Source organism: Anastrepha obliqua, chromosome 2, assembly GCF_027943255.1.
Source record: "Anastrepha obliqua isolate idAnaObli1 chromosome 2, idAnaObli1_1.0, whole genome shotgun sequence".
NCBI classification, from domain to species: domain Eukaryota; kingdom Metazoa; phylum Arthropoda; class Insecta; order Diptera; family Tephritidae; genus Anastrepha; species Anastrepha obliqua.
In genome coordinates, this window is record NC_072893.1 from 37,100,176 (window position 1) to 37,125,837 (window position 25,662).

At 37.2% G+C, this 25,662-nt stretch overlaps 1 protein-coding gene across 2 annotated transcripts in view; it reads right to left on the reverse strand.

The window, feature by feature from the left end:
* Nucleotides 1-25,662, reverse strand: part of LOC129238810 (myb-like protein P) — a 166,132-nt gene that overhangs the window by 12,062 nt on the left and 128,408 nt on the right. For both annotated transcript variants that reach the window (XM_054874002.1, XM_054874001.1), the window contains exons 4-5: nt 3,639-4,975; nt 2,994-3,279 (exon numbers count right to left, since the gene is read on the reverse strand). In XM_054874002.1, the coding sequence (XP_054729977.1) occupies nt 2,994-3,279; nt 3,639-4,829 (1,477 nt within the window). In that variant the 5' untranslated portion in view covers nt 4,830-4,975. The remainder of the gene's footprint in view (nt 1-2,993; nt 3,280-3,638; nt 4,976-25,662) is intronic.

The window sequence follows — 25,662 nt, forward strand, 5'->3', positions numbered from 1 at the left end:
ATTTGACATTTTGACAATTTATTAAGCAAAGAGCTTTTAATTTTAATACAGAATATCAAATATTTGACAAATAGTCAATCTTGAAAAATAATCAAGTAACGGTTTTATTATTATTATTGTATATTGACACTCCCTCACGAAATGTATTTAAGGAGGAAAAAATTAAACTTTGTTTGATAAAAATGGAAGCAAAAATGTGTTTTCTTACTTAAGCGGCTTAAAAAATAAATTTCAATTAATATTTTAATGTACGAGTAAATTGTATATTTTATGGAAGCCAGTGTGCTAATTAAATTAGGGTTATATTGTATATATCTCCTATAAATAATAATAATAATATTTTATGGACAATGTAAACATATTTCGAATACAAATGGAAATTGCCAATTGATATTTAAGGAGGAAAACCGGTTTAGATCGATCAAAAAATCGATTTTTTTTATTGCATAAATCGTTAGTATAACTACTCAAGAATAGTATGTGGTAAAAATTTTAAAGCCAAAATCGCATTATTCCCGATTCTACTCGTATGAGCACTTAAGGGGTTACGCCACTCTAGCTACTGTAAAAAAGCAGTTTTTAAGGATTTTTTTTACATTGAAAGAAAGGTGCTAGGAAAAAACTTTTTAAGTATATTATTAAGCATGTATTTAAGTGTAATTACAAATATTTTTATTGAAAAATATTACAAAATGGCGCCTTTGGAGTGAATCTCTGAACGCACCCTGCGAAAAAGGCACTTCACGGCACGCAGTACAACTGACGTAAATGTCCACCTAAACCAAATTAAAAAAATTCTTCTCAATCGACGTGAGTATAGCTGTAGAAATACGTACGGAATTTTAGAAATATTGAAATTTGTGTATTTTGCAGATGTTTGAAGTCAAAAGTAATATAGAATTTTTCATCTAAAATGGAACCGTTAATTGTTTATAAAAATTTTTCTAATTAATTAATAAAAAAATCCGTACGTATTTCAGTGCGGAATAATGTTCTAAAGATCCTTGTACAATTACAAGTGAAAATATTAAAAATTGTTTGTGTTATGCTGCGTGCAGTTTTGAAAAATCACGTTTTGAGATAAACACGGTTTAAATTTGAATAGTCGTGTCAGAGACGTCAGAGGCGCTCGCGCAAAAGTGCGAAATATTAGAGATAAACATTTTTTTCACGCATATGACTTTTTGTTTTATATTCTAAATAGTTTAAAGCATCTTTTAAGCAAAAAAAAAAAATGTCGATATTTTGAAAATCCTAGAGTGGCCTAACCCCTTAAGTGACTGCCCGTCGGTTCCGCACCGTAGCGCGCGTTAGTTAGAACGACGTTTTTCTCGAAACTACTTTTTTTCAACTTCGTTCTAAAATTTTTCGGGATTTTTTCTTTATTCAATTCTAATCTATATGAACCTAATTCTGGGACTATATTATTATTTAAAATATAGTTTTTTAAGCAAAAAAGATGAAAAAATATGGTATAAAAACTACTTTGTGTTCAAACGCCTCAAAAGCATGCAATTTGTTAAAAAAGAATTGCTGTTGATTTCAGAGAAAAATTGCAACTTCAGGAATTCCCACCAGCAACACACTCGGATGGCGATCGCCCATGGACAGCACCCTCTAACGCCACTATCTCCCGCGGAAATAGCTTCAAAAAAGTTTAAAAGTGTACCTATGTAAATATATAAGTAAAATATCCTCTAAACTTAAACAATTTCTGATTATTCCTTCTTTGTTCAAAAAATTCTCGAAAAACACCAAAATTTTAGCCTCCTAAACCGGTTTCCCCCCCTAAACAAAAAATTGTTTAGCTTAATCCGAAAAATATATTATGTGAATTATTAATTTAAAATTTTTAAATAAAATAATAAAAAATCAAGCGCGAAGTTGGGAAATCTCGCCAATAAGACGCTTTTATACATATTACCGAATCATTATGACCCTAACGAATTCTTTCATAGAATACTTCAGTTGACCAAAAACAAAATCAACAAAATAAGCTTTTTAACTTTATCGTTGATATTCACGTGTTCTGAATACTTCATCCACCCATTTGTAGGTATGCTCATGATCCGTCAAACCCAGTTCTTTTATTAAAAAACCCTGCAATGTATTCCATCGCGTCCTCGTGGAGACTATTCAGCACTTCCCCTATTTAACCTCATTGCAAAATGCGAACTCCTTCAAAACCTGATCATCACTAGCCTGCACGTTGCCACGAGCTACAAAGCTTTGGGTGCTACGAGCTGTGATTGATAACATTTTGCTAATGAACTCTTGTTGGTAATTTGTGTATTTTTAAAGCAACCAATTTAGTAGATACATCGGCAACCTATATTTGAAAGGCTTGGATTGTCAAAATGTCCATTTCTTGCGCGCATTGTCCTAGAAAAATTTTCTATACTATCCTGAATTAAGCGATATGTCAGGATGTATTCCATATCGTACTGGCTCTGGGCATAAGGAGAAAGGTTTTGCTCATAATCACACACTTTTGAAAGCAAAAGGTTTTTCCTGCAAATTTGACGTTTACTCAAAATTTATTTAATTAGCTACCTAGTGTATTCCTAAGGGAGCCGATTTGTCAAACCTTTTATTATTGAATCATTCAAGAGGGTGAGTTTATCAAGTGCACAGGGGAAGGGGTGTAAAACTCAATATGACTTCTTTTACTTTGAAATATTTTTAGGTTATTTTGAGTTACAACATTCAGATGTAAATTAATACGAAATAGATTGGCGATTATTTTTATAGTATGGCACGTCCTTAGTAAAAGTAGTCCAAAAATCATATTCATCACAAAAAATTATTGTAATGCTCAGTGGTTAGAATAACGTAAATGCTATATTACGATATATTTCGGGATCCCAAAATTGTCAAATTAGAATCCCGATATTTCGGGACTTCTAAGGTTATTCGGGATTGAATACATTAGAGCATGTACACAAAAATCTAAGCCATCACCAATCAATAGTTTCCCATCATTAATTACTTACTGCCAAAACGCATATTATTTGAACCCTGGGCCGCAGCGAGTGATGGCGTTGAGCCGTAACGATCGCCCACAACAGCCGCCGACGCAGATGCTGACGCTGTCGCTGCTACAGCCAATTCGCTAGCCACATAACGATTATTCTGTATGCTGTAGTCCGGCTCGAAAGGGATTGGCTTGAAGGCGATGGGGCGTAAAAGATTCTCATACGACGTCATCATAGACATGGTTGGTGTTACTGCTGTTGTTGTCGTTGGTGTAGCTGTTGCGATCGCTGCTGTTACCTTTGGCTGTGTTGTAAAAATAAAAAAAATGAATGACTAAGCAAAAGTTGTAAAAGTACAAATGGATAAATGAAGTTGAGAAAAATAATTGAAAGCGATTGAACGACCGATCGACCCAGCAACCGACTGACAACGACAGTTGTGCGGTGCAACTGGGCACGGCCGTGAACGAGCCGGCTGCTGTGACTTTTGTGCAGATTGGTGCCTTTGTTGCAGTTGTTTTTGTTGTTATTTTAATGACACTGACACACCTAAGATTTATATGTATGCGCACAGCACAGCTCGTCCGTGAAGCGAAATTTGAGATAATATGTAGGTATGTATGCATGTTTGGTGTACCATTGGTATGAAATCTAGTTACAAACCTGTTCGCCGGTTTCTACACTGCCACCACCACCACCAGCGGCACTGCCATTCATTGTTGTGGCTGTTTGGCCGCCTGTTGCAGCTGAGATATGTGGCAAGTGTGGCATACCGGCGGAACTGCGCATTTGTTGTTGTTGTAATTGTTGTAACTGTAACTGTGTTTGTAGGTGCTGTTTCTGCTGCTGTTGTTGCTGTTGTTGTTGAAGTGGGTGCGCTTGCTGACCCATTGAGGGCTGTGAGTGTTGCCTTTGCGCCTGCAGGTGTTGCTGCAGCTGCTGTTGTTGTTGTACCAGCTGTTGCTGTTGCTGCAATTGTTGTTGCAGCCGCAACTTCTGCTTCACATCTAATGCATTGCCACCCACACCAGCGCCTCCGCCGCCCACACTCTCCGAAATACTCAGACGTTCACTCATTTCCGAATAACTGTTGCGATTTCCGCTTCCGTTGCCGCCCATTAGCGTCGGCGTTGGCTTGCGCACTAGCTGTGTATGTTGCTGATATCCAATATGTAATTGTTGTTGCTGCTGCTGCTGTTGCTGGTGTGGCTGTTGCTGTGTCTGCTGGCGCAGTTGTAGACTCGGCATCGAGGTGGACATGAGGGCAGGAGTGGTGGAGGCAATGGCTGGTGTTGTGACAGGCGGTAGAGAGTGCATTAATTGATTATCGCTGCCACTACCTGTCGCATCGGCTGTGCTGCTATCAATTGTGCCACTGGCACTCACTTTCCCTGCCGCAGTCTTTGTTGCTGTTGTTGTTCCGCCACCTCCGCCAAAGGTGCGCTTTTTGGTTATTTCAAATATTTGGCGTATATTCTGAAACTTGGTTCGCCCTGCCCCAGGTATTGCATCCTGATCCAAACTGCTGTAACTGCCGAATTTCTGTCCACGCATGCGCTTTTGTTCATTGCGCGACTTCAGCGTGCCGGTATTATGATTCATTATCGCCGACGGCTGCTGCTGCTGTGCTCCCTCGACCGCTGGCAAACCGAGTGTGTTTTTTGCAGTAAAGGAGTTGCCATTCTCTAGCGATGCGGAGCGGATGTGTCCACGCTTTGCCAGTGTTGGCGATGACTGAGTAATGTGTGTGGGGCGAGCGGCAAATGAGACGCTATTCTTTTGATTGCTGCTGCTGCTTTTGCTACCAATGCGGCCACTAATGCCCAGTGTTATTGTTGCTGGTTTCGTCGTCATTGTACGGCTTTGATGTGGAGCGGTCAAAAGCTGGTCACTGAACTTTTGCTGGGGATAAATGGCGCGTATGAAACGTCGAACTCGCTTAAAATGAAAGCTTTCGAATTAATGTTCAATTACTCCGTAAATTATTGTGGCTTTGTAATCTGCAAAACAAGAAAAACAAATGAAGCTTAATTAAGTGCTGCAAAAGATATGAGTAAAACTAATAGCTGATTTTGTAAAATAATAAAGACGATTATGTACAAGTTTCTTCTAAAATCTTTCATGTTTTCACACTTATAGCTCAACTGTTAGCAGTTGACTGACTCGATGGGTATCGTCCGCTCCGTGGAACGAAATGAATGCGCTGAACATTTGGTAGAAACTATTTAATTTTTTTTAAGTAAGTGCAGCATTCCACAAACTTACGTGAAAAGGTTTGTGAAGGCATATTCTCGGTAAAAAAAAACGCCAAGAACCAAAAATAATTTTTCAGATGTGACCAATTCTGGGAGCATCGTCTGAATATTTCGCTCAACATTTTAAATGCATCACAAAATGGATTTCCCAGCCTTACTATATAAAAATACTATTTTTTTAATAAAAAATTATAAAAAATATCTAGAATTGTGCGGGACCGCCACCTAGCGTAAGTTAGGTTATGAGGTTACGGTGTTTGTCACTCTACATATATAAGTAGTAGAAGTGGTCCACTGGCCACCTAGCGTAAGTAGCAGGTAAAAATAAACATCTAATATGTATTCCTCGGCCCCAAAGAGCGTAAGATATGATAATTTTCCAGAATTTCAGTTTTCCTGTTTACAAGGAATTTTAAAAATCACCAAATATAAAATAAAATGGCCTCGGCAGACTAGCGTAAGTGCACTAGCCTGCCATCCCAGAAGTTCTGGGTTCGAATCCCATGTGAAGCGCGGCCCTCGCCATTTTCCTAATTTACCTACTTTCCTGTTTCTAAAAAAAACAAGAAAAAAAAACAAAAATATCTTATTCCTCAACCTCAAAAACTTATCCTTTCCATCCTTACTCCCGCACAAAGTTCAGCGCATTATTTGCATTGCGGCTGCTAAAACAAGAAAGAAATCAAATAGATTAACGTAGAAGAATCCAGACAACCCCAACTCGAAGTGCAGCTGGCGGAGTTCACAAATCTCAAGGCGCACTAAACTACGAATATTCGGCTCATGCGTAAAGTCAGTATCGTTGTACGATAGCGAAACATAGCTGATCACTAACACCATCACACAGAGGCTACAATATTTTGGCCAAACACCATCAGTAACGACGCACTGTGGAGATTAACGAACGAGGAACCCATCCTTAGGCAAATCAAACGCAGAAAGTGGCGGTGGATAGGTCACACATTGAGGGCACTGGACTGGAACCCGCAAGGGGGCAGATGTCGCGGTCGATCAAAAAACACTTGGAGAAGGTCGATGCTGCGCGAACTAGCATATGCCGACATCTTATGGGACGATGCAAAAACAACAGCACAGAACCGTGTACGATGGAAGAGTCTTGTCGAAGCTCCCGATAGGAGTGAACAAGGATAAAATAAATAGAAATAAACAATTAAATAAAAATGCAGATCAATTGCCAAAAAGCCTTTGGGATTTGGGTTGGCAGAGGTAAACTTTCATTAATTTTTGGTTTCATCGAATACGTTGAACTTGGGATTCCTGCGGGGAAGAGCCAAACTAGTATGGAAACAATCAAGTTCGACCTCCATGACGTTTCGCGAACAACCAGTATCATTGCAACCAGCAATGGTGCGATAAACAAAAACTTAATTTATTTTAAGGTGCTCGAGCTCACGAACAATCGCTGGTTGTGATTTTCCAGCCATATATCATATAATGAAATGACACTTTTATGTTTGAAATCCATTACGGATTTTCTTTTTTCGCGTTTACTTTCAGCAAAATGCTTCCGCGCGCTTGTAAACAATACTGTGGACTGTCATTTAGCCAACTAACAGACAGCTTATGGCCGTGCGTCAGCTGCTCAAGCGGTCTGAAGTTGGTAACACTTCGAGTGCCGGACTCTGTATACTGCAGCTGTTTAGTTTAAAAATGTCAAATATGATTGGCGTACGACGTCATTTGCAGTAATTATAAAACTTCCGACAGGGTGATTAATTTTGCGTTACCTTCTTTGTATTTACAAATATTTAGATAATAATTCAAAAATTTTCTAATTTCAGCAGTTGATTTAGTAGGCTTCAATTGAGCTCTGCAGGTGATAAGGGCACGGTAGCGAAATATATAAGTAGGTACAGGCTCCACTTTCGCGTTTAAAAGTCAATAATGTTTACAAGTAGATGAAAAACTAATACGGGAAATTCGCATTTAAGTGCAAGTTGCACGCTGAAATAACAAAATATAAAAACTCTCAAAATAGCTTTCTAATGACTCTTTCGCCGGCAATATTTTGCAGAAAAAAATAGATTAAATTATAATAAAACCAAGAAAGTTTTGTGGTGCGGCATAGTTTAAAAAATAAAGTGCCTTTAGTGAGTCTTGCAGCAGATATATTTCACCACTATTGCCAAAAATGACGTAAGAACCAACACGATTTGGGCACACACCTATTTTTTGTTTTGTTACTGGCAAACCACAACATAATGACTACAATAAACAATCAACAACTGCAAAAATTACAGCACAAGAAACAATAAAAAATGGACAAATGTGCGCAAATAACAATCATAAAAGCAGCAGGTCACTAAGTCAATCAGGCAGTCAGTCAGCCAGTCTGTCAGCTGTTACTGATGCATGTTTTGTTTCCCTCAGGCGGCCGCTACAGCCGGGTGTGATTATGCTGGGCATACGACCAGACTGATAGTTGAAGGTTCATTGAGTTCGAACCGTACTTTTGGAACATGAAGTACAAATATTGTGCACAGATGGACTTCAAAAGCATTAAGAAGTCGTCTTCGCAATAAAATTTACTGATAAGTGGTAGAGATTTCCATTATAGTAATAAAGGAATAATAGTAAATAAAACTAAAATAATGATTTTTCGTTGATTTCCGCTTTGAATTTTGACAATTTTTTCTGCTGTGGTGTTGAATGTTTTCTGCTATATAAAAACCCGTGCAATATGCGTTAAATAGAGAAAATTCACAAGACCGCGTCCGAAAAAACTCTCAAAAATAGTGTTAATTTTGATCTACTTAAAACTTGCACTTTTCAATCTATACTATAAAAGTGAATGTCTGTACGTTGTCCATGCATCACTACGAAACGACAACACCAAATGACGTACACATTTTTATACATTCATATTTTCACCCAATGAAGGTTATAGGCTTGTTTTTATGATGGAACTCCCTTCCCACAGCCCTCAGGCCGCGCCATCACTCTCATTCGTCACTAATAATTGAATATTTGCTTAAATTTAATCTAAAAAATCTTAGTTTTTCCTATTTTCCACTATTTATAGCACAATCTAGACTTCATAATCCGCATAAGCTGTTCAACTATGACCCAAATGCATAGTTCAAAAACGGTTTGAGATAGAAAATTAATAATAATAATTTTGCTTGATATTTTTCTGATTGGTTGTTTTGATTTTATTCAACGAGGCATAGCAACGAATGGCCGGTATTGTAATATTATGGTTATTAATATAATAAAAATTTATTTTCTATGAAATTATTGTTTGTAATTCTTTTATATACATATCCTAAATCCCTCAAAACTTTCGAAGACGCATATCTCGAACAATGCCATAATTGATTGGAGCAGATAGTGAATACGATAAGTTTAGTAATATTAGAAATAAATTCATGATGCACTTTTCTACATTATCGTATACTCGTACTGTTTTCTTCGATTTCCAAGGCCTAGTGCACCATGAGTACCTCCATCTGGCCAGACAGTCAATAAATAATATTATTTATCCATTTTGAAGCGTTTGAGAGATGCTGAACGTCGCAAACGGCTAGAAATGTGAGCAAACAATTCTTGAATTTTGCATAATGATAATGCGCTATCGCATCGAGCCCAAATTGTGCTGGATTATTTGACCAAACATCAAGTAAATACCATTGTGCAAGCACCGTATTCACCTGATGTGGCCCTTGCGGCTTCTGTTTGTTTCGCAAGTTGAAGTTACCACTTCGTGGAAGGAAATTTCAGCCGATAGAGGAGATCAAAGAGAATGCGACGAAGGAGCTGAAGGCCATCCCTTTGTCGGCCTACCAGGGGTGCATGAAGGACTGGGTTAAACGTTGGTGCATGGGTGTTGCTTCAGCCGGATCATATTTTGAAGGAGGCAAAATAAATTTTTTCTGAAATTTAACTCTGTTTTGTTTTATTTAAACATTCTCGGTATTTTCTGATCATAGGGTAAACAATTTTAACCCTCCAGTTAATATTTTCCAGATTTTTAAAAATCCGGGTTCAAATGACCCACACGTGAAAGAAATATAGGCTTATAATGATCTACAAAATTGTGCGCCATTCAATTTTATTATAGGTTTTTAAAGGCAATATTAATGGTAAATGAAGTTTTACACGATTTTGTTTTTCCAAATAATTTGGATCCACTAGAGATCAAATTAGCAAAATTGCAACACACAAAAACTTATGATGACTCGTGGCAAAACGTTGTTTTTTTCTTGTTCACTCGTCTCGGGAGCATGGGCCCTCGACAAGACTCTTCCATCGTACACGGTTCTGTGTTGTTGTTTTTGCACCAAGTGTTTTTTGGTCGACCGCGACATCTGCTCCCTTGCGGGTTCCAGTCCAGTGCCATTCTCGTGATGCTATCTGGTGTGTATGTATTCTATACATTTTCTTCTGTCATAATTGCTAAGCCGCATTTTTGTCTGTTTTTCATCCCATTTGGTGGCACAATGTGATTATTTATTTCAGTCTACACAGAGATGCCTTAGAGACTAATACAATTACTTAAATTTTACAAAAAAGATTAAGTTTAAATTTTCTTAATATTAATACTAAAATCTATAATATTGCTGTAATTATTACGCAATCGGGCACATCGCATATTAGACTCATTCAGCGAATAATAGGCTTTGTTAGTTGAATGAACAAACAAGCGGGTATTTCTAAGACTATGAGGCGAGATACGAGCTTTGAAGGGATTGGTCAACTCATTGGAGTTAATGTTGCCATTGCGCAATTAATAATATTATAAACAAAAATTAATGAGTCAATCTTATTCAAAGGAAATTTTGCAGGGCAAATTTATTAAAGATGGTATCGGCAAATCAGCTGACTTGTGTGGCTGTCAGCTAAGAATGAAACAAGGCCAATTCATTATTTGCTTTCTAGTTTCTCAATACTTTGCTTTGACAATCAAACGTGCAGAACAGTATTGTTGGTGAAGTGCCACCACCTTTAATGAATGCGCCTTGGAATTTTGTAAACATGTTTTGGGCTTTTTCGATTTTTTTAGAAAGCATTTCATGTAGTATGGATTCTATATTAACGAGCAATATGGAATAGTGAAAGGAGAAGTTTGGCCTAAACCTGTAGAGGTTTAAAATTTAACAACATTTTCTCATATTGACCACCTTTCGCTATCCAATCGTCAGCTTACTAGATGTGAAAGCAATAAAGTAACAACTAAATTGTATGTATGTATGTAAGTATATACATAAGTTTATATGTGTGTATGTGCATGTCTTGTGTTGAACAACTCTAGTCAACTAGCGCACATTTCTTCATTTAATCCCATGGATTATTTAACTGCGTTGTATGAGGGAATAATGTTTCGATTGGTATAAAAATAACAACATTTGTTTTAACTGGCGTGTATGCTATATAATATACGAAAAAATTTTGTTTGATTAAGTGATTTTAAATTATGCTCCATTTGAATCCCAGCAGGCATTTTTGATTTTGATTATTTTGATTTTGATTATGTGTTTTTATGCTTTATACTCTGTGTTTTTTTTTAATAAAATATCTTTGAAGAAAGTAAAATAAATTGCCAGTAAGAGAATCAGTGCCTTAAAGAGGTGTTTGAATTCTGAATAGATACATAAATAGGGCATGCGGCGGAAAAGTAGATCCTTCGCTCTTGTTCTGTGAAAACTTGGACGCATTTATGTAGATGAATGGAAACAAAGTTATGGAGTCTGAAGTAATATCAGGGGTAATCTCAATGGCTTGTGAAATCCTTGCAAGTTGTCAGAATTGCAAAACGTGTCATAATACAACAACAAAGCATATGTGAGAAAATATTTCCAATACCTGCAAAAATTACCAATTCCATACTACCCTATCGATAGATGAGGTCATCGCTGGTTTCCGATAGTTGATGTGTTGACTATCGATAATATCGAAAATAAGTTATTAATTAAAATGCCTATATTAAAATTTTGTATTCACGATCAAAAAGTTTTTCTTCTATTAGCGGCCGTCCTTCGGCAGGCAATGCCAAATCTTCGAGTGTATTTCTGCCCTAAAAAAGCTCTTCATAAAAAATATTCGCCTTTCAAAGTCGGGTTAAAACTGTAGGTCCCTCCATTTGTGGAAAAATATCAAGACGCACACCATAAATTGTAGGAGGAGAACCACCTAACAGAAGTGTACGCGCCAACTATTTATTTATTTTTATTATTTACAATCTTTTAAAGCTCATTTAAATTTATACATAATTAAACCCGCCTTGCTGAAAAAACGGCTCAACTGAAGGCGGGGATATACAAAAAAATATCCTTAAGAAAATCGGCAGCGGCTGTAATTGACTTCTTGTCACATTGAATAAAAAATTTAAAGAAATAAGAAATAAGATATTTTCTAACTATGACATATCCACATTAGAATTTTAATGTAGTTCATCTTCTTCTTCTTCTTGGTTGGCGCAATAACCGCTTAAGCGATTTTGACCGAGTTTAACAAAACGCGTCAGTCATTTCCTTCCCATGCTAACCGACGCCAGTTGGACACACCCAGTGAAGTCAAGTCCTTCTCCACTTGATCTTGCCGATGCAGAGGAGGCCTTCCTCTTCCTCTGCTACCACCAGCTGGTACCACATCGAATATTTTTAGAGTCGGAGTGTTTTTATCGAATCCGACGCATGACCCAGCCAACGTAGCCACTGGATCTGTATTCGCTGCACTATGCCTATGTCGTCGTAAAGCTTATACAGCCCATTGCTCCATAGTCTACGTTACTCGCCGTCACCAACGGGCAAAGGTCTAAAAATCTTGCGCAGAATCTTTCCATCAAACACTCCAAGGAGCGCCTCATCGGACGGCACTTCTGTGCCATATGTTAGGACGCGCATGTTGAGAACCTTATAGGGTGTTAGTTTTGTTTGTCGAAAGAGGACTTTATTACTCAATTACCTACTTAGTCTAAAATACCACTTGTTGGCAAGAAAGATTCTTCGTTGCATTTCAAGGCTGACATATCGGCTCAAAATCGTAGCTGCTAACAGTGACGTGGGTGCCCATACACGAATGCGCCCACTGTTTGTTTAATGACAGGAGGTATTTGGTCTTGTCCTCGTTCACTTACAGGTTTATTCGCTTTGCTCCTTATCCAGCTTAGAAAAGTTAGAACTAACAGCACGGTTGTTAGGGCCGATGATGATAATATCGCCAGAAATTGCACGTTCGTAAAATAAATGGGAGCTAAGCGATTAAGTTGTGCGGCTCGCACGATCTTTCCGACAGAGATTCACCCTACCTGAAAACTCATTTGCTGTCAAATGGCTCGGAGAGGTCCCTCCCAATTCTAACGGCGCTGCGTGCTATAAATTCTGCAACTATGCGTGAAAATCCCTTTATGGTTTAAACCTGGCCGTAAGGACATAAAGGATGACAGTGCCACAAGTCGCCAAAGGAGAGCAGAGGTCGCCAAGTTTATACCATTAATTACAAGCGGCATAAATGATGCCACCGCTGCGAAATTGGTCTAAAACTGTTCCGCGGGTGAAGAAAGTTCAGTTTGATGTAATAAAAATTAGAACTAGACGAATTAGAACGAACTGGTCGCACCAGATGAAAACATGTTGAGGAAACTCAGGAAGAGGCGGAGAGCTTGTCCACTCGCGGGATGCTAAGTGTAAAAACATGAAGATCGCAGTCGTACTCGGTTTATACTACCACTAACACGAAGAGATTGTAAAACTATGATAGTCGTGCTGACGGGACATAGCTCAGTAGCAGTGTAAGCTTATAAGATAGGAATCTCGGAATTTAATCTGGGTTAGGAATGCAAGAAATGTAAGGAGCAGGGCTCAAGGGAAACTTTAGAGCATCTCCTTTGCGGATGTCCAGTGTTTTTCAACACAAGCTTAAAATATCTGGAGGCACCACAGTTTGATGGATTGAAATATAGCTCAGCAATAAGTTGGAAATGTCTCCTCCACATGGAGTATTTCAAAGCACAAATACATAACTAATGAATTCCATCTGGTATCGCTACGGACCGAATCGGTCTATGCGTGACTGACTGCAAGGCAACCAATCCAATCTAACCTTAATTACAACAAATTTAATTTATAGATGTTTATCATATTACAAATAGGTTTAACTACCAAATAAATTGTAATACCAAAAGGTGCTGCAAAATTAATCACCCTATAGTGAGGGTTTTGCAAATAGCGTCGCACGTCAATCATATTTGATGCTTGTGAATTAGACAGCTGCAGTATATTAACAGCCTAGCAATGGAATGTGCAAAGATCAAAATAAATATTTCCATCACTCAGAAATTTTTTTTATTTAGTAAAAGAGCTATTCTAAAACGCAATTGGATGATTAATTTTGCGCCATCGTGTCCATGTATGCGCTATATAAAATATTTATTTTTCTTTTCTGTCAATAATGAGTTTTTTCACATTGCCCCATAAACTCATGTCGTGGTTTATAGGTATTAAATATGCTATGATAAATATTGTATTTATATGTATTATTATGACTGTTTTAAATAATTTTCAAGGTCGAAATTTATTGGTATTATTATTTATGCTATTATATTACATTAATATTGCCCCATTTATGATTCATATAAATGCTGTAAAAGTGCACAAAATAAGCGGCAAGTTGTTAAATGCCTTCGAAACTGAATTCGCTGGTGGCGAATGCGTCACGAATTGCAAATTCGGAAATGAGGCATAAACATAAAATTGGTAGAATATATATAATTCTCTTTCAACGGCAGGCTTGAAAAGTATTCTGGGTTAAATAAAATTGTGAACATTTATTTATTTATTATTTAATTTTAATAATTTTTTCTAAAAACATAGTTCATTCTATTACAAAACCCATATAAGTCCAAGTTTCAAACTTTGTGCAAATTAAAAAAATCCAACAGTTTTCATCAAAATTTCACAGTTTGCAATCAGAACTGGTTGAAAAATGTGGAGTATGCAGTTTGGTATTATTTCCTTAGTGCCTACTGTTTGGGGCATTTCTTGGTCCCAAATTTTTTGGCGTTTTGTTTGGTGCCTACTTTTTGGCACTTCTTTCCGTTGAGTGGCTAGTGCTTGTGCGTACTATAAAGTGCTATCCATTCCGGCGTCGGATTTATTGGTATTATATATATATATATAATTGACGCGTACACCCTTTTTGGGTGTTTGTCCGAGCTCCTCCTCCTATTTGTGGTGTGCGTCTTGATGTTGTTCTACAAATGGAGGGACCTACAGTTTCAAGCCGATTCCGAACGGCTGATATTTTTTATGAGGAGCTTTTTCATGGCAGAAATACACTCGAAGGTTTGCGATTGCCTGCCGATGGGCGACCGCTATTAGAAAAAACTTTTTTTTTTATAATTTTTTAATCTTTCACCGAGATTCGAACCAACGTTCTCTCTCTGAATTCCGAATGGTAGTCAGGCACCAACCCATTCGGCCACGGCGACCGCCTTGGTATTGCCTTCCCGTAATTTGAGCCGTAGCTGCGGTCCTGGAATCTCTGCGTTGGTGCGGGTGATAAACGCTCGGAGTAGTGCGCGTTGTTGCCACGGTTTGTGTCCGGCGTTTACCTACACCGGTCGATTCTTCTCCGTTTTTTGTAAATTTTGTCTATTTGTATTCTCTGCAAATGTTGTGAATTTATTTAGATATATATTATATTATTTCTCTCTCTCTCTCTCTCTCTCATTCTTTCTCGGGTCTCTTCCTCTTTCTTTGTCTGCCTTGAAAGTTTCACTCCTGTTATGTGTACTACGCTACATGCCCTTTTTTGGTAACGATGTTGCGTATTGTCTTCCAATATAAAATTATACCATGGACGACGACGCATTATATGGAAAAAATGCATAACACCCTTAAAATATTTTGAGTTATGTTTTTTAACACCACAGTGCCCCGGCACCCACCTATTTTCAAGCGCTCTCCACTTTGCAAGAAACTTTAGCCTTAACTTTCGTTCCTGAATAATTTTCGAAGAGCTGCAAATGGTTTTTACGACCTTTAGAGCTGTTACTACAGACCCACCTTTTAATTTCTTACCAATTATCCAGTTTGCCACCTTAATTATTGGAAAAACTTCCGATAGAAAGACCGTTGCCATTTTTTCTAAAGCAATAAAGCATCTGAAGTTACTGTGAAAATGTCATTTTGCTTCAGTATCACTTTCAGTACAACTCTCGGAGCCGTCGGTGTAGAAAGTTCTTAGCGAGTATTCCAAGATTGTCTGAATATCTTCACTGCCACCTTATGGAAAAGATATTGTTCTTTCTAAAAAGGTATTACAGGTGTCACTTTATAATTAGGTGCTAAAAATAGATGGTGCTGCTCTGGCAAAATCTTTTGAACAACTCTTTGTGTCCGAAACTCTGATCGGATTGTTATACAATACTACTTCAATTGAAAAAAATTGATTGTTTTTGTTTAAAATGTTGATTTTCAAAATAACTCTTGATATTTTTGATGCGCTCAAAAGCATTAAGCCATTTTTGGTGATTTGTTTCAAAAGCGCAGCAAGTTTTAACGCTTCACCGCACGATGTTATGGACTCACTTACTTCATCAATAGATTCTTCTTCTGAATGACTTATACCCATAATTCGCTTTGTTTTTTAAAATGTATTTCTGTATTGCGGTTTTTAGAGCAGATATTTTGATAAATTTTGAGAAACCCATAAAAATTCTTCGCCAAAACGAATTCTTCCTGAAATTTAACACAGATGGCCAGTGGAAGACCTTCTTTGGGATGAAAATATAAAATGATCTCAACGATTTCCGAAAATTCAGCTTATGATATATATTATTTTATCTAAATTTTATTTTATTTATGCAATTTTTTTACGATTTTGATCGTTCTGAGGCTGAGAAAGTAGTTTAAAAGTAAGCTCTTACAAAAAATTCCAAAATTTTCTATTATACTCCGATCAAGGGGTTGGCTTACTGCCGCTGTGTTTGGAGGCAAAAAAATGTTTATGTTAGTTAAGCTTAATTCGCTTCGATAACGAAGAATCTATAATATGTGCACCACATTGAAGTTGTCCGGTTATAAGGACTGTCTGTAATAAGGAGTTTTACTGTATTGCTATGCGCATTCATATTTCAGCAATGAAAATTCTTACCTTACAAGCAATAGATATTTGAAGAGATCCATTAGCAGAAAAAGATAAACACGCAGTGTAAAATTTTCATGAAAAATGCGGCCCTTTACTGCCTACATTGTATGCGCCTCGTAATTATTAAATAATACTTAAACAATAAAAGCCACTTTTTATATTACTTCACTTTACTGCACTGGCATGGGAATATGCATTATATTCGTATAATTTAATAATAATTATAGACAATTTGAGTCCACAAAGGTCAAATGTAGAGAATTTACTATGAATTAAGTTTAATATTATGAGTGACGAATTCTTGTTTGCTACGCTTCAAAACTAATTTAAGAAATTTATTGATTTATTGTATTCAAATTTACTACGCCCATTCACTGTTTTTTTCTGTATGTATGCACACACCTGCGTGGGAATAACTGCAGCCAAACTAAACTCAAGTTAATTAGGTTGATTCACAATATGAACGCAAGTGCGTCTAAGGCGAAATCAAGCACAATATTTAGTGACTTTTGAGTGGGTAGGTAGGTGAAATGGTTAAAGTACCAGTCTGGGACTCCCCAAGTAGCACTGAAGCGCTGTTTTGATACGATTATGAGACCTCCAACAGGCAGATATCTACAGTCAGCCTGAACTGTTGATGTAATGGAGAACACTGATGGGATTTAGGTTGGCGCACTGCCCGAGGCTGTCGAAGAAAGGAACACCCAGTGGCCTTAATCATCTAACTGACAAACCCGGACGCGTACAGAGAAACAGTCTACTTCTCTGAAAAGTTCCCACAGTTTCTCAATGGAGACTAAATGACCGTTAAGCAAAGCTACGAATTTGGAAATTGAATGGTGTGGAGTCCCCACGACTTCCTGAGTTCTGCGTCTATTGTAGTGGGAGCAAAGGGTTTTCGAAATAGAAGAAATGGAGCTCCATCTCTTGTGCGCTTTCCTGAGAAGTAAGTTGTGCAAATTTTCCTTTAAAGTAGTCAATAGTATTATTTAAGTCAGAACTTCGTCAATAGCAACTAGCCAAAGCAAAGACGAAAGTGACTTTCACCCCTTCTTTAATTTTCTTACAGCCTTGCAGGGCGGTGATAAGGACAAGAAGAAGAGAGGTGGAAAAGTGGAACGAAACCTAGCCCAAAAACACTTAATATATTTACTGATGTTGGGCGGAGTTGGTACAGGGATCTATTGCGCAGAGCTAGGCATCAGGCAAGCGTTCAGGCTAGAAAGGCATCGAGCAAATCCAAATAAATATATACGTGGACAATCAAGCAGTGATAAAGGCAATAATGAAATTCCATTTAAAAACGTTCTAGAAAGCAGGGAAGCCATAGAGAGACTGGGTGAAGACAGACGGCTGCACATCTATTAGATACTCGGATATAAGGGCATTGCAGGAAACTCAGTTGTAGACGAGATTACCAAGAGCGCAGTTTACATGCCATTTGAAAAAGAAAACGACATGCTAAAACCCTTAAAGACGATCTACAATGGCATCTTAGCGGACTTGAAATCATGGATAGGCAGAAGGTGAAACAGTCTAGCCAATTGCAAACCGCGAAAATCATGTTTAGGCAGAATGCAGATAAATACATCAGATTCGTACCAGATCTGCCTTGGAAAATATATCTCCTGGTTAGAGTTTTAGAGTTTACGCAGATTCGCAAAATACGCAGACTTATTGCAAGATGTCTACTATAGAGAAGCGTAAAGGTCTAGCACCATTTGGCACCACTAAGCACCAATAGGTTTATGTGATGGCTCTCAGTCAGCCAGGTCAAAATAACCTAACCTGTCCCGCTGAATGTAGCCAACACAACCCATATGCTTTTAGCCCGTTTCAAATTTTTAAACTCAATATCCTTTATTTTTTGGAAATAGGACAGGAGGACATGAGATATTTTGTAGATTCTGAAACCAAAGATAACTTTTTCGCCAAATTTGCAATTGTATTTTTAAAAGTTCTTTTCTATTTTTATAAAGAGTTTGACAAAAATTCTAATTCCCATGTGACCTAAAAAAGCACACATAAATTTGCACATATGAATTCGGTGAGATGGCTCGTTAAATTTTCTGCAGATGCTTTGAAATTGTTTCTTATGTTTTTCATTTTTTATATTTCTTCGGTGAAAGGCGGGCGTAGCTGAAGCCTTGAAAATAACTATCATTAGTGGATATGTTTTCAAAAATAAGTGAAAAATAAAAATCAACAAAAACAAAGCGTATAGAAATCAGCAAAATTGTAAACAAAAGCAAGGAGTTAGAAAGGTTTACTTATGGTGCGGGGTGAGCAAGCAAAAATTAATCATATTCCATTTCCAAGTACCAGAGAAATGAGTGAATCAAGTGCTGTAATAGACGAACTATGAATTTTATTACTCCGGCAATGGATGACAAAGCAGAAGATGAGCTCCTTTACCGTCGGTGCCGTCGAAAGCAAAGTATAAAAATTAATTTCACATTTGCGTAAGACAGCTGAAGAGCTGCGCAATCGCTTTCCTGGTGAGTGAATGTACCAGTAATGAAATTCTAATTGAGACCAAGTGAAAATGAATGAGGAAATTTTCAGAACGTATTTCGTATACTTTAGACAGATTTGAAGTGCCGCACGAGTTGTTGGAGTGCAAGCGTAAAAAAATTTCAAAATCACAAGCAACAAAAAATATGTGCATATGTATGTATGTGTGTACTTATATCTACCATATGTGTGTATTTAAAACAAAGAACAGTCTTTGTTCTTTGATTCGGGTTTTGTTACTGGCAAAAATTGGGTTAATATGTCGTTGACACGCGCTTATGATCTAACGCCGCTATAGGAGTAGTAGAAGCGACAAAACACAAACTGGCAGAGCAGCAGCAGTGGCCACTTAAATAATGCGCTTCAGTCTAATGCTCATAAGCACACGCAGTCCGCCGTATAAAAGACGTATTTCATAGTTTATGTGGCCTGTATTTCAAAAGTGCTATGGAATATTTTGTGCAACCACAAAGCGGGCTTTGATATAGTGCCTTTGCAAAATCATTTAGAGTTTCATTAAATTTATGAAGTAGTGCCTTAGTTGGCAATGGTTTATTCAATGAGAAGAAATTAGATTGGATGAGACAGTTGCAATTTATTCAAATTAAGATTAAATTATTTTTTTATTTTTTATATTTTTTTAACAAAGCTTTCTAACAAAAACAAAATTATCATACAAACTTGAAAACTCAGCCTAGCTACATACACTTTCGGCTGGCCTGTGAGGACTTGGCGGATTAGATACGCCCGACAAGATCTGAGGCTTAAGAGAGGAAGTCCATGTAAAATTTTGAAAAAATCGATTTTTTTTCGATATTTCGAAAGTATAGTATTTTAAGAATATACATACTCTGAAACTTTCATGCGGAAATTCCTTCTATAGTCCATTAACTATGTAGAGGGCGGGCCGCGCGCTCCTGTACTTCAAACTTTAAACTCATTTCTCTCGAAACTGTATTTTTAAAAACTGCTCGTGTTGTAACTCAAAAAGTTATCGACCGATTTGTTGGAAGTTTGGTGAGGCCTTTCTATACATTACTATCAGAAGGATAAACCTAAAATTTCAGATAATTCACGTTGGTAAACTACTTTTTGTGGGTTAAAAATGTCAATAAAATAGCCCACAATTCTGACTTTTTTTAATTTTATAGGTATATCCCTTCCGTTAATATGTTATAAAAAAAAAACAATTTCGTTGTTTTATTTCAGATCGATAGATTAAGTGTAATAAATAGAGCAGTTTGGGACCTCGCGCCATAGGCAGCCGACAAGAAATGATCCTGAGCCACCATTTTCAAAAAAAAATTAAAAAATTTTTTTTGGACTTTCGAAAGGTTAAATAAAGTTGTGTTAAAGCTTCAAAATAATATAATTATTTTATCACCTTTAAAAATATGTTTAAAAAATGACCGATTTTGAGGCCTCCACATGGACTTCCGCTCTTAAGGAATTTGTACAATTCAAAGATTTTACAATGGGAGGAATTCATTAGCAACTGTAAAGGATCAATTTAGTCAAAATTTCGCTGGCTATGAACTTCCAGGACTGACGCCCGTTTGCAATCTCATTTTACCTGGTGAACAGCCGCGACAATCCCGGTGAGCTCTTAAACCAAATATGCCGGAGTCGCTTCACCAGGACTCCCCTTCCTCTTAGTCTCTCTCTGACTTAAAGTTCCATGAGGGTTGGGTGCCACATCTCTTTAAAAGTTGCTCACGTTGCCCGGGTAGCGCGATTTTAAACTGAGACTTACGCTATAGACCCAGCAAGAAAAACAATTAGACTGATAGACTTATCTCCAGCAAACCTTACCCTACTCTCACTTTTCTTAATAGTCAAGCTGCGATCAAGGCACTGGCCCAGCGTTCATCAATTCAAGATGTGTAAAAGAACGCAGGAGGACGTTCTCGCTAATCCAACAACACAGCAAACCACTTTTTTGGATCACCGACCACTCTGGAGTGAGGGAAATGAAAGAGCGGATGAGGGTGCAAGGAAGAAAGCGTGACCTTTAGCGGATGGTAGAGGACATAAGCATTCCTCTAAACGAACTGTACACTTGAGCGTAATCGTGGAAAGCAACAGACGCTGGTCTCTGACCGCTAGGTGCAGCGGGTTGGCCAAAACTGATTCTTAAATGGACAAAATGTCTGCTTTAATTCAACAGATCAATTACCAGCGCACTTACAGGTGTTATAAGAGGTAACTGCACTATTGGCAACCTAACCAGTAGAATAGGTGTACCTCACAACGACTTCTGCAAGAGCATATGAAGAAGAAATTGAGTAGATACAACACCTCCACTGTGGGTGTCCTGCACTCCAAAGAAGTCGAGCCAAATATCTTGGCGATTATTTCTTTGAAGACCTGGTAAATTCTCAAAATATCTCACTGAAGAGACTAGTTACCTTCTTAAAAAAATCTAAGTGATTTAAGCAACTTAGTTAGGGGATGGATATCGAATGCAGGTATCACAATGGGCCTTAGGGTCACAGAGTATCTTGTCTTACACAAGCAACCTGACCAACCTAACCTAAGGCATAAAAAGAGCAACTCATGCAGATCTCTCATGCCCAGCAAAACAGAAAAGCGTTGTGCTCTAGCAAAGTCGATCAGAGGTTTCGTTGTGCAAGCTAAATTCTCTTTACAATAAGTGATGAATGTCTTATATTTTAGGTTACTCTTAGGTGCTTGCAGCACTTATTTCTATTTTTCTCACACAACTATTGCTTGAAAAGGTTTTCGAAAATATATTTGTGCAGTGGCTAACAAAAGAGTTTCAAAAGTAAGTGTAATTTTCGAACTCCTTTCACCTGTTCAAGTAATTATCTAAAAGAGTTTACCCATTCCTGGAAGTTGATTTCATTTCGTATGTAACCTGATAATCTTTTAAACACCTACCTAATTTTTATTGATCCACCAGCGATCACCTACCTACCACATGACCAAGGTATCCGCACGATTTTGTGCTTTCATCCTCATTTTTTTTATCCGCACAGCAGCAGAACAATTTAACCCGTTGCCTGTTGACAACGACGGTATTCCGTATTTTGTTGCTCTTGCCGCTATCGATGTTGTGGACAAATCAATATCATAAATTCTATTTGTACAAAGAAATGTGTGTTAATTTATGCAACTACCGGGCGGTCGACATTTTCCCCATGCATAAATTATCAAATACGTGCAGAGATAGACATGCAGAGGAACAAGGTAGGCGAGCCAATACAACTTAGCTGGAGGAACAGGTTCGACGCGATCATCCATCGGACGAATGTGGAGTACCGTAGTGGCATAGATCTTCCTATATAATCGTACGTACTTACATATATTCTCATATGACAGTAAACATGTTAATGGTGTGATGCATCAATGAAGTCTAGTCCGTTGCGTGCTGCTCCAAGACAAAGCACAATACTGCATACACTGTAAGCCGCAACAAGGAGAAAAGAACAAAGACACTAGAAGTATCAGAAGAAACAAGCCTCAGGTGGAAAAAATGTGGACAAACATAGACAATAACGGGCAGTGCGTGCCATTGAAGCAGCCGCCATTGAAGTGTTGTCGTGGTGCTAAAGTGTGCCACTAGAAAATGAGTAAATGTGGCTATTTAGAAGACAAACTGGCTTCAGATTTGTAGTGGATTGAATTGGATTGGCAAGACGACTTGTCGTTGCATGGTTGCATGCGGTTAGCGACTAGGTTGCACTAGTGCCACAATTTCCAGCATGAATGCGAGTGCTGGTGCATAAAGTATGTAGTTATATGAATGTAAAGTGGTGTTGGGAGACATTTTCTGCTGTCGCATGTCTGCGTGCGCACAAACCAGTCGCCAACGCGTGTGTGTGAAAAGCGAGCGAGGCAGATAGAAAGAGGGGGAATAATGCGTTAAACAAGAAGTAGCCGACATGGCGATAAATATTTCAAAGGCGTTCACATATTCACGGATACAAACTTATACGAGGTGTGGCTATTAAGTCACGAGGCTTACGCTGCTATAGAGCACTTCCATTTCAAGTAAGTAATCCCAGAATTATCTTACATTTTTCTGAAAATTTTATTTGTAGGCTTGACTTTAACCAGAAGTAAACTGAAAAAATTTTAAATAATTTTTTATATGTACATAATTTCGAGATTTATTTACTGCTACAAACTTTGAAGTGGAGTTTTTTAATGTCACATATTATCGATTCTTTCTAACTTTTTTTTTTAAATGTACTTAAAAAATTAATTATTATTTCGACAAGATTCTCAATGTTTCGGGAAATAGGTTTGAGTATAATAAGAACTCAACTGGAAAGTTTTTAAAAACATTTATAATCTTTATATATAAAAATGAAAGTTTGTCTGTATGTCCTTGATGAACTCAAAAAATACTATATCGATTATTATAAAAATTGGTGCCACTCGCCACCAGGTGACGCTGCAGAGTAGCAACTTCTGCCTCGTTCAACCGATTTTTTCGAAATAAACAAAATCATTAAAATGGTTTAGAATGAATTGAATACTTGTGTACTGATTTTTGTTTAAAGTTATTTTTCTTAAATTTATTTCAGTTGTTGGCGTAGCAACGCGCGCCGGGTACAGCTAGTTTTATTCCATACAAAATTCTTAAATTGTTGGTATGGAGTTTTTAAAGTAAAATTTCTTCGATTATTTTAACTTTTTAATTTTGTTTGGTTTTAGCATCAAATATAATTTAAAAACATTTTTCTTTTTTTTTTTAGCTTGGACATTGTTTTTGAAAATATAGTTGAAAATAAAAATTAGTACAATAAAATAAGACAAATACTAAAAACTATTGAGAAAGTTAAGCTCAGACTCTATAATAATAGTAATAACAATAAGAAGTAAAATGGAAAGATTTTGAGATATATTCAAAAATTTTGTATTCAAATATCTTACTTTCTTTCTAAAATTTTATAATTTTTTTTTAATTTTTTAGGTTAAAATTTACTTAAAAAAATTTTTTTTTTGTAATAAAATTTTTTGTCAAAAATATTTGGGAAAACAATTTTTGGACTAAATTTTAACTAAAAATAAAAAACAAATTGAAATAATTTATTTGGTAAAGTATAAAAATAAAAATACAAAAAAAAATTATAAAAATGTAAAAAAATGCGCTTACACACTTTTTGGGTGGCGTCTGGTTGTTGTTCTACAAATTTAAGGTAATATAATTTGCTTCGAGGAGGCTATATTTCCTCTGCGATCCCCGCAGTATACAAAAAGCTGACTTTTTGATCTTTTATTTTTGTTCCCAAACCTACTGGCCCAGGTTGTATTCCCCATCAGCACTTATAAAGTCGGGTTGTTTCGGTATTGTAGAACCGACTGTCGTAATGTAAAAGGCGGCTGTGCCTTGACGCGACTTTATTGGCAATGGCTCGCTATATCTTGGCATCCTTGGGCGAAAAAAACTTAACTGAGTTGCTAATGAACTCTCGGGTCATGCGCATGTTTAAAGCTCTGTAAGCATGTCTTGCTCGTTGCGAAGTTAATCTACATGGATTTCAAACTCATTTTGGAAACAAGGAATATACGATAGAACATTTTAGTTGTATAAACCAGACCGCAGAACTTAACAATTAGGGACAATCAATCCGCACCGATTCTTTAGAGGAATTTTTCTTCTGGAATATTTGGATTTCTTGTTGCTAATAAAAAATAAAATAAGTAATTAACCCGTACACTTCTGCTGCTAGGTGTTAGGCCGAGCTCTTCCTCCTATTTACGGCGTGCGTCTTGATGTTGTTCCACAAATGAAGCGACCTACAATTTTAAGCCGACTCAGAACGGCAGATATTTTTTGTAAGGAGATTTTTCATGGTAAGAGCACACTCGGAGGTCCGCCATTGCCATCCGAGGGGCGAGCGCTAGTAGAAATCAACTTTTTCTATCACTTTACTGTTTCATGCACGGAGATTCGAACCTAAGTAATCCGCATGGTAGTCAACAGACTCTTTACGACATTAAAAACAACCATACCAAAAATTTCCACTTTGAATAGATCTCAAAACTATGCAATTTTTTCAATTTTTGTTTTTTTACTTACTACACTCAAGCCTACAAATAAACTAATTTTTAAAAACTAAAGTTATATCCAAAATACCTTGATCACTAGATATGGAATCACTCTATAGAATAAGTCCGCATGCGCCAAATTCAAGCGACTACCAGCTGCCTAGAGTGAAGCCTTCTCTTCTGTACGCAGTTCTTCCCGCTTCTGTAAACTAATCAGTTAGACAGCCATAGCCTTCATAAGCATAATATTTGTTTTTGTGTTTTGCCGAAAATTCTTCCAGCCCAAGCCAAAAATTGTGAAGTGTAAAAATTCAAAAAAAAAAAAGTGTTTACTTTACATCCAATAGAAGGAAGAAAACGAGAGACATGGCTTGATGACGTCGAAGCAGACTTGAAAGTGATGAACGTTCGTAATTGAAAAAATATAGCAAGAGAGAGATTGTTGATGAAACTATGGTCCACCAAAGACTGTGAAGCTAAGAAGAAGAAGAAATAAAAATAAAGTTGGGACTTGTGTCAGCTATTTCACATTGGTTTAAGGTTTCTAGCCAAGCACAGCACAGCGTTGAAGCTGTGAAAGAGAAAAAGGCAGAAAATGACTGCGAGCCCTATCTCGAGCAATGGAATGTGCGCATTGAGCTTTGGAGGGAGGTGGTAAAAGTAAGTAGATATGCATGCAATAAAAACAAAACATTCCACAACATCAGTCCTGTAATTTGACAGCTACACCTCGTATATGAGCACATGCGTTTCTCGCACTTATTGATCGCTAATGTGCAGTGACGATT